The sequence below is a fragment of the Anopheles marshallii genome, chromosome 3, assembly GCF_943734725.1.
Source record: "Anopheles marshallii chromosome 3, idAnoMarsDA_429_01, whole genome shotgun sequence".
Taxonomy (NCBI): Eukaryota; Metazoa; Arthropoda; class Insecta; order Diptera; family Culicidae; genus Anopheles; species Anopheles marshallii.
Genome location: NC_071327.1, coordinates 48915598 through 48925690, shown reverse-complemented (window position 1 = coordinate 48925690; position 10093 = coordinate 48915598). Strand labels below are relative to the sequence as shown.

Here is a 10093-nt window from a genome sequence, read left to right as displayed (position 1 = left end):
CAGCAGGAAAGTTGGAAGTTTTTTGCTTCTTTCGACTGGTGGACAACTTTCGCCCATGGGAGGAGCATACTTTTCGATCCAGCACACATAAGTGTATCTCGCAGAAACCAACCAAGCTGGAACCCGAAACGGAACAGAGCAGAATCATGCAGCATAGATATTTGAGGCAGCGAAAATGAAACGAATATATGATGTCCAACAGCAAAACACGCACGGTACGGTCGCACGCAAGCAACAGCTCGTGAGTCAGGTTAGTCAGTCGAAAAGTTCCCTCCGGAAAGGGTCGCTCGATTTTCGTGGTACGAGTGTTCGCGCTGATGTTCGGAGTGCATTTCCTGAGCGCTGCCATAACGTAACGCGTGTAGGGTGCATTCCAATTGAATCCTCACAACCGATTTCTGCCGGTGCGAGTGGAAGTGATCTTGAGTGTGCGTGTGTTTTTGGCTTGCTTCATCTATGCCACGGTGATCCAGGATAAACTGATCTAAAGTGCTTGTCATGGATAAACTATCGACCGCATTACCGGCATCGGTCGGATCGGTGTGCGGTGTGACGGACGTGAAGTTCTCCCGTCCACTGCCAAGTTCCTCGTTTAGCATAGAAAATTTGATCGCGGTCAAACGGCGCCGCAGCCCGGGAAGATCTTCGTCGCCCGAGATCGATCCGGTCGATCAAGGGTCGTGTTCTCCACCGGCAGTCGGTTCTAATGCCGCCGGCGGACTCCTGCTCGAGGCGTCTCAACAGCAACAGTACCTGGCAGCGGCCGCTGCAGGATATAGTGCGGCCATGCTTTCGTTTAGCTCCTTTCCACCACTGTACCATCCTTGGGGTGCGACAATCCCTGCTGCCGGGCGTTATCTATCTCAGGCGGCGAATGAAAAATTGTCCACCCTTCTACTGCACCACTCGAGTGGAGGCCATAAATCGTACCCGGCTGGGGAACCGTGTGCCGGTGCGTTTCCATCGAGTGAGGCGCAGCAACCGTCGGTGGGAATGTCCTTGCCAGGTGCGGCCAGCCCCAGGGGTGCCAGAAGTGGCGATAAATTGTTCCCAAATGAGGCGGATCTACTGTCGAAGGTGTATGCCGTCTATCAACATCAGCATCACCAACAGCATCACTCACGGTATCACAGCAGTTCTGGCTCACCTGGGGGGACCGGCTATGCTGGGTCGTTGGATTCGAGCGTACCACATGGTATGGCCACAACCGGGAATGTTCAACTTCAACAACAGCCACCGTTGATGGAGCAACCTTGTGGAGGCACTGTACCACCGGGCGGCGATTTAGAGGACGAGGAACGAACGCGACCAATGGAGGACGGTGGGGAGAGTGCGGATGGATCGGCATACAGCGATGACATTAGTCTGACACTTTCACCGTCCGGATGCGGCAAAACGACGGGTAAGTTATTAATGATGAGGTCATGATTCGGCAAAACGTGTCGTTAGACTTCACGACTGATCTTCGATGATGTGTCGACGGATGTCTAAACGGGTGTTGCTGTGAAGAGTCCTGTCAATTCAATCGAATGTGATTTGTCATGATTCAATTTGATTTGGTGCAGTCCCACAAAGTGAGGGTGTTTGTGGTTCTTTTTTATGTTGTTGTCGAAAGAGTTGTTGTTGACGTTTGTGCTACGCTTAGAACGGAAAGGCCTAACATATATGTGGAAAGAAAATAAATCGACAAGATTGTCAATGATATCATTCGAGAATTGGATACAACACTAATCAGAAGCGGGGCTGTTTTTAATATTGAGCAAATCCATCGTTATTGTTTGTATTGAGATTGTTTCGTCGGAGTTCATCAGATTGTTAGCATTGGAGATATTCTACAATTAAGCTGCTTAATAAAAATACAACAGAAATCTTATAAAGTAAAGTTATTTTTTGCATTGTGCCACTCGAATTCGCCACCCTTAATTTATCTAGCCTGTGGATAGCCATGTATAGAGCTTATGCCATTGGCAATCATAGCAAAAAAGTGTCTAAAGCATCGGCTTAATCAATACCACGAATATCTCCCCACATATCTCCATAACCTTTCGCCTGATCAATTATATCTTAAGTCTAGATTATAACAAATGAAGATCATGTGTTTGTTTGAAGCAATTGTTTGAAGAATACATCTCCCTTTTTGGCCAATCCTTAGTCTGTGATAATTCATTCAATTGGTGTCTTAAACAATGTTAACGGAACTATGCGCTTTAAATGATTGTATTTGAAGCACTAACTGGAGTTGCCCATCCAGACAAAACAAAAATGGAAAAAATTAAAACTTTTTTAATCGATAGGAAGGAGTGGTTCAGAGGTACTTACGCACATTACACGCATTCAGTTTGAAAACGATTTACCTAGTTTAAACCAAATTTAATGAGAAGATCAAATTCGTAGTTAAGTAATTTGATACATATCCTTGAATCATCAACTTCTACGGAATTTTTCTATTACCGAGTGTTTGGTCTGCTGAAAATTCCCTTTTAAATGCAATAATAGATTATAGACTGAGTAAAGCTTATGATCGAATGCAGACAATTGCAATTTTAAATTGCTTTATCAGACTAATGGTTTGCGGTTTCACCTGAGGATCCTTAAGATCACACCTCTGGACGTATCTACCTATGAAGGACCTAAGCCTGTTGCAGTTACTTTGCAATACAATGTCTTCCAGGATTGCAAATTTCTCCCTAGAAACTTGAAAATTCACCTTGAATCGCCTCTCTTTTCTCCGCCAATCCAAGTCTGGATGTCTATATAATGTTTAGATGTCTACTACAATGATCATTAGACAGGAGTTTTGCCGGTTAATAGTTGAGAGCCTTCCTTGTAATCATAGTTCTTGTAAAGGATAGCATTAGTCTATGACAGTGACTTCATGTTTATGCAAACACCATGAAATAATACAATTATTTTTTATTATTATTATTTTTTTTCGTTAGAACGGCCTGGCCGTAGCGACTTATTTTACTACGTAGCCGGATAATCATTCCTTGTTACGGGGGATTGGCCCGGATGGGATTTTGGTCCGGTCCGTTCGTGTGAAGACCGGCGCCGCTACCATCATGCCACCGGGCCGCCCAGAAATAATACAATTATTAATTGCCAAAACAAATTAATAGTATTTTATTTTTATAAATACGCTTCATCCGTTGTTATGTTTGACATTTGTCAATGGTTGTCAGTTGTACCTATCCATTGTTTTAAACAATGATTTATTTTTTCCTGCACGGAATGTTACCAAATTGTCTCGTAGAGCAAATAGTTAGGGGTACACCCGAGAATCGAGTTCACCAAGTTATGATTCCGGGAATGGCCAGAACTTGTTCTGGAGATTGTAATTGCTGTTAGATTTCAAGAGTTTGAAAAACGATGTGCAGTATATGTCCAAAACTCTATAATCTTACGTACACCCCAGAATTTCGTTCAATACAGCCATAGCAGGCCATTGTGAAGCAAAACCTTGAGAAATTGAAAGGACAGTCATAGCTTCAAACAAATCAGTTATTCCTGAAATGCACTGCACTAATTGAAATCCTTTCGATTTCTATTGGATGCCCTTTTCAGGTCCGATGTAAATAGTTTTTCGAGGATAATTTTTAGAACACCTACCTAAGTGTGACGATATTTTGGTCCTTACCTTCCCTAGAAAACACGTCCCAGGACTAGATGTCATCTCCGCTCTCAAAATGTTACACTAAACACATTAGATTCACCCGTCTCCGGGCACCGGAAGGAGGGCGATAATATTCACTTAAACAGATTATGAATAATTTACAAAACCGTCCAACCATACCGTCCCCGAACGATGTTCTGTCCCAGCGTCCGTAACGCAGTTTTTTTTAAGCGCACTGTTCGATCACGTGGCAAAAATCTCGACGGGAAGGAATTATGATTTGATTACCGAACGCGTGTCGAGGACGACCGCAAAGTAAGTTCTCCCTTTAGCCGGTAAAGCCTCACGTAAATTGACTTTCATTGTAGGCGGTAATGAAAAGTGGCGCTTCTTGTGGCGTGCTGTTTGTGTGTGAGCCTGGTTTGGCAGCCTAGTCGGGGTTGAAGGTTTTGCTTTCGTGTTTGCTCTTTTTGTGAAGGGATTCCCCTTGAGCATTTTCGTTGGGACAAATTCGGGAAAGGGGCTTCGAGCATTAAAGTTCCTTAGTGTGGGTTGTTTGGTGGGAAACGAGCAATGATTTTTTATGCTCAAGATTTTGTTGCGCTAAATTACGGAATGGCAACAAATTGATGGGATCATTGTTTAGCTAGTACGTTATCGAGTTAGCAAGAGGGGCATGTCGTTTGTTATAATAAAGATTGTGTTGCGATTAGAGCGAATAAATCCTAATCGATTGTTTTACAACGTTATCAATGGCAGATGTACGATGTATGAAGCTGGTAAAGTATTTGGCATTTAAGTTTACAAATATATGGAGTTGCTGTACTTTCCGTGGTACAAGGTTCCGTGGTTCATTTTTTACTAGAAAAGAAACTATAGGGGTTTGATGCAAACAGGAGATTACTTTCTGCATACCCTATTAACCAAATCTAAACTGACCAAATTTACGCTATTTTCAGTGTACGTACCGTACGGTATATTATGCTATTTTTCCGTTAAATGTTTTAATTTGCAAACAAAAAAACTTCAACCAACACACAAGAGGATTTTTATACACGCTGTTTCAATAGTAAAATAATGGCATTTGTGGAAGTTTGCCATTGTATCGTAGAAATGGTAAAAAGTGATGATCGATTGATCGAGTGATGAAATGATCTATTTTAGACGCATGTTGGGCTGCTCAATTACAAGAAAATATATCAGATTTTTAATAGATTTTAGTGTTGCTTACACATGCATACATAACACAATTAAATATATTTAATTCATTTGGCTGTATGATGATTTCCACCGTCTTTTATGTAATAAACAATAATTCAGTTCGCCCTTCTCAGTTTCGTCCTACCAATTTTGGGGTTTTTTACAACTAGCTCTTGCAGTCGCGTGATGTTCATGGCACGGTTCATTTATATTGTTGGTGTAAACCAAAAACACCACGCATTGGTATCAGTATTTTTGTATAAACATATCGAACATCTCCACAAGTACAGCCTTGCACTACAGGCGTTAATGTTTTAGTGAAATCCATGTTTTTTTGATAGTGTTATTTTTTGTTCATTATTGTTCATGGTTTGGTTAAACATGTCGTCTTATTAGAACTTATTTATCATATCAGCAGGAAAAATTAGACGCTGAAAGTTTAATTAAGTCTAAATCATACATTTCAAAAAATTGGACGGATTGTGTAAGTAGGAAATGGCTTGTACTAATTGTACAAAACTCAGCGCAAGCTGAGTTGATAATACGGCAATCGGACTCCATGTGAACCTAAATAATAATAAAATAAATAAAATCAATGGTCGAGCCGCGCATTTTAAGTTATATTTGAGCAAGAGTTGCTCGATTTTTTATTTTAACGATGGTTGTGATAATTTAGGACATTTAGTAAACGTTCTGTATGAGGTTTTCCTTGGGTTTGCATATGTGTAAAAAGAGGGTGGAAAATCATCAATACCCGTTCATAAACAATATGAATCCTCCAAAGCTAAACAACTGTTGAATGGTGGACGGATTGCGTTTGTGATACCGAATTTCTGCACTTATTTTTGTGTGATTCTAATGCTACTAGTATATTTGCCGTAGTATGGTACGGTGTACCCCAATGTCCACCTTCCACCCACCTACGCGAATCAATCCTTCCATGAATTACTAAGGGTTTCCAATTATTTATTTATCAAGTTTCCACCAAATTCGAGTTCGTAGAAAAAAATCTACTCGATTGGTTAACATAATCTAATGCTAACAGTGCTTAAACATGTTTAATCTTTGTTTAAATTCTTATTACAGAAGCAAGAGAATAAAAATAAGCCTAAAATCATGTTTCCAGATAAATTAATGAATCTATGACAAATCTCTGAATCTTTTGAGAGAGATTAGAGACTCCTCTCTAAAGATTCGTGTGAATATTTTTTTTAAAGGATTTATTAAGCACAACAGTAACGAAAGGTTAAACAAACATTCAAAAGCTTTTTATATTTCTTTTCGGTAGTTAATTGCGCCGCAGTTGATTAAAAATTCATTGATGTAAGATTTGTTCAGTAAATAAATTAAACCAATTCAACCACTTCTGGAAATCTTCATAGCTTTGTAGTGGATTGTTATTCAATCATTTTATTTTATGTTCACAGCAAGCTACAGCCTCAGTGAAAATATCATTTTTTTGTGAATCGGTTAGTGGTTTTCCGGTATCATTATTGATATCTATGATATGATAGTATCATTATTGATATCTTAAGTTCATGTTATACATGCGCATACCAATTAATGGTTATTTTAGTAATCGGATGCGCTATTGCTCGATAACCTCTTTTAACTTTTGATGAGGATCGGTTAATGTATAAAAAAGTTTAAATGTATTTGGTTTAAAAGAATCATTACACAAAAGGCTGCATCTTTGTTGTAATGATCTCTATTCAGTAAAAATATTTGTTCCATGACATCCCGCTTAGTTGAGATCATGTGTAGAGAACGGCAAAAATACATCAAGGTCGTTGATTCCATTATCCGACCATTTTTTTTAAATTTTTACTAATTTTAACAATTAAAGATTTCAAACTTGCTTTGTTGTTCCTGTCCCGAACAATATTAGACTAAACTATATATTGCAACAACCAAGCTGAAACATTACTGAATGTGTACCGTGAAACGGGCCGTGAGAGTAGATATAAGATTTGAAAAATTCTTTCATCTTTCGGTTGTAATTCCTTCTCATTCTCGTTTTTTTATATTGCGAATAGGTGTTTTTATTAAGTTTTTAATCATTGGTTGCCCTTTCAGTTGGAATTGGTTACCCAATCCAGGACGGAAATGGTTGATTCCGGAATTGACCACCAAATATACCATTCCGTCTTAAATATGATTCCAGGTTGAACTCACCTCGAGCCTTCTGGATCGCTGCAACGTCCTCCTTGGTGAGCTCTAGGTTGAATTTGGCTTTGACATTTCCATCATCTTGCGAGGTTGCGGCTTCCTCGGAGGCCTGGCAGATGGTGAGCACTGTGCACAGGGCGAGCAGGACGAAGGCACAGGTGAACAGGTTTTCGCAAGAGATTTCACAACATCTAACCTTCTTAGCAGTGCATTGTACTGTTGTGTCTCGTATAATCTTGTCAAGTCACCTAGTTCCTTTCCGTTTTTCTCAAATCATATTCATAATTACTTCATTATACGTTTTAAGGCGGAAATAGTCGAGGAATAGTATTTTATTTCTTTCAATTTGGATCAAAAAGGTCTTCAGAAATTGGGGCGGCCCGGTGGCATGATGGTAACGGCGCTGCCCATCCGGACCAATCCCCCGTAGGAAGAACTGACTATCAAGCTACGTGGTAAAATAAGTTGATACGACCAGGCCGTTCGTGCGAAGTAAAAAAGGGTCATCGGAAATAAATGTTCCGACTTAATGGAAACAAGGTCATTCAATTGAACTTAAGCAATCAAAGGAAACTTACTTCCTTACTTACTTATTTATCAGGCGTTACTACTGCGTCACGGTTTTGACCTGTTGCAGGAGTCTTCTAAATCGCTTACAGGTGAGCGCCGTCGACAGCTAGGTCATAATTCAGATCTTTCTGGCGGAAGTATCTTGACCATCACTGCATATCAATTTGGGTCCACCACGTCTCCTCTGTCTATGTGGACGACCTTGAAGGACTTTACGGGCTGGATCGTTCTGTGTCATTCTCATGTCATGACCAGCTCACCTGAGTCTGGCGAATCATGTCATGTCTCAGAAACGTATGTGAGTACTGGACTTATATAAGTTTTATATAGTCCCATCGTTAATTGCGGCAGGTGTTGTGAGTAGAGAAGTTTCCTTAGACTGTAGAATGACCGGTTGAGAGCCAGTACACGACTTCGAAAGTGCGCCTACCTATTTGTATGTCACCCCTGCGTAACTTAGGATTTGTTAGTAGAGCTTCTGGTGTACCATCATCTATTTGGTTTTTACCTTTATCATCTTCAATCCGATGTTTTTCGTCGCCCGCTCAATCCTTCGATAAGCATCCGCTACGTTGGAGAGCCTTAAACCTAGGATGTCTGTGTCATTAGCGTATGCCAGGATTTGGATTGACTTATAGTAGATGGATCCCGAAGTTTCCACATCCAATTCGCGGATGGCTTTCTCTAGTGCTAGGTTGAAGAGTAGACAAGCTAGTTCATCTCCTTGGCGTAGACCCTTGGTAGTAGCCAAGGGCTATAAAAGATTTCCATCCACCATCACCTGGTCATTCAAATAAAGCTTAAGTGACTTTTTAATCATCGTTTTTACTAATAAATTATACATTCTCTAGATTTTTATACCACATCAAAATTGTGGTAAATTCGCTGTATTACACAGGCTGTATTACATATTGAGCACTATAAATGGCCGTAAACAACAACAACAAACTTACTCGTGTACAACTTCATTGCAGATCTCGGCGATACGGACTCGGATGCCTGTTCGGAAGATGACTGTACACAGAATTCTTCCTCCTCCGGGCGGATTGGCAAATCCGGCAGCGGGACGGAAACATCCAAATCACGCCGTCGGCGAACTGCCTTTACGTCCGAGCAGTTGCTGGAACTAGAGCGAGAGTTTCACGCCAAAAAGTACCTCAGTCTTACGGAACGTAGCCAAATTGCGACCAGCTTGAAGCTGAGTGAAGTGCAGGTAAGATACAAACATTGTCCCACATGGTTTTAGCTTCCAACTCATCCATTCTACTTGCCATCCTAGGTGAAGATTTGGTTCCAAAACCGGCGTGCCAAATGGAAACGGGTGAAGGCTGGTCTGAATTCGCACGGTCTCGCAAGTCGTAATGCTAGCGGTTCAACTTCCGGTACGACCGGTGCAGCCAATAAGATCGTTGTTCCGATCCCTGTGCACGTGAACCGGTTCGCCATTCGTTCGCAACACCAGCAAATGGAGAAGATGAACCTGGTAGGGCCGAAAGCTGAACTGCGCAAGGCTGACCTCGGACTAGCGGAAACGGGAGGATTCGAACGTTTTGGACTAAGCAAGCACCTATCGAAGGTAGTACCGATGGAGGCGTCAATTAATAGGGTGGAACCGCAGCATCAATTGGGACCAACGGAGGGAGCCTCCAAGGGCACCATTAATAATGATATCGATGGCGATGGAGGAGGAGGAGGAGGAGGAGGAGGAGGAGGAGGAGGAGGAGGTGGAGGAGGGTTTCAGTTAGGATTGGGAATGTGTTCACTTGCTGCCCCACCACACAGTGCCTCCCATCCGGTCGCCCTCGTCGTTAATCCGAAAACATTCTAAGTCGTAACTTCGCGCTAAGTATTACGGAACGGAGGTAACCACAAATGTGCACACCAGTGTAAATGTGTGATTGGTGCATAACTAGAGTGATTAGAATTGAAAAAAAACGACATTGGTTTAGTTAGTTTTAGTACATTCGGTGAAGGTTTCTGTGATGGTGGAACACGGATGGCACGCGTAATGAAGTTGCACGAACAAATCAGTTGTCTGGTCAATTGCTGCTGATTGGAAGTAATTGGTGCAACAGTACAGTGGCATCCCACCACAACAAACGATTCACCCTCAAAAGTCAATATTAATTGCTGGGACACCAAGTGCTGGTTGGTTCCGGTTCAATGAAAAAAAAAAAACTCGTGATAAAGACAATGTCACATCCGGTGTTGTTGTGACGTGGAGCGACTTGTTCCCGGAGATCCTAAATGACCGTTGTTACTTAAGTGCAGTAAATTAGGGTTCAAACAGAATTTGTTTACATTCACCTCGTACGGATGCATACAATTATATTTTACTCTTGACTCAGAAAGATTTAATTTTCCGCGTTACATACGAAATAGTCACGGTCAGCGTTAAATTTCTCTATAAACCAATAAAAATATAGTACTGTACTAGAACACCGTAAATTTTAGTTGCTTTATCAATCATCAATCATCATCTTTATCATTTGTATATCATTTCACTCACTCGCCTCACCATTTGAGAGAAGTTCAAAATAA

General features: G+C 41.2%; 1 protein-coding gene across 1 annotated transcript; it reads left to right on the top strand.

Moving 5' to 3' along the window:
* Positions 1–498: 498 nt before the first annotated feature.
* LOC128716034 (homeobox protein unplugged) lies at positions 499–9380 on the top strand. The gene is made up of 3 exons (XM_053810958.1): positions 499–1402; positions 8527–8765; positions 8832–9380. Exons 1-3 carry the CDS (start codon positions 499–501, stop codon positions 9378–9380), a joined length of 1692 nt encoding a protein of 563 aa, XP_053666933.1.
* Positions 9381–10093: the final 713 nt, after the last annotated feature.

What these genes read in the sequence shown, in the direction of transcription:
- LOC128716034 (XM_053810958.1), top strand. Translation starts at nt 499, where the DNA reads ATGGATAAACTATCGACCGCATTACCGGCATCGGTCGGATCGGTGTGC. An exon ending in CGGATGCGGCAAAACGACGG is followed by an intron (nt 1,403 to 8,526) that starts GTAAGTTATTAA and finishes ACTTCATTGCAG; the next exon opens with ATCTCGGCGATACGGACTCG. An exon ending in TGAAGCTGAGTGAAGTGCAG is followed by an intron (nt 8,766 to 8,831) that starts GTAAGATACAAA and finishes TTGCCATCCTAG; the next exon opens with GTGAAGATTTGGTTCCAAAA.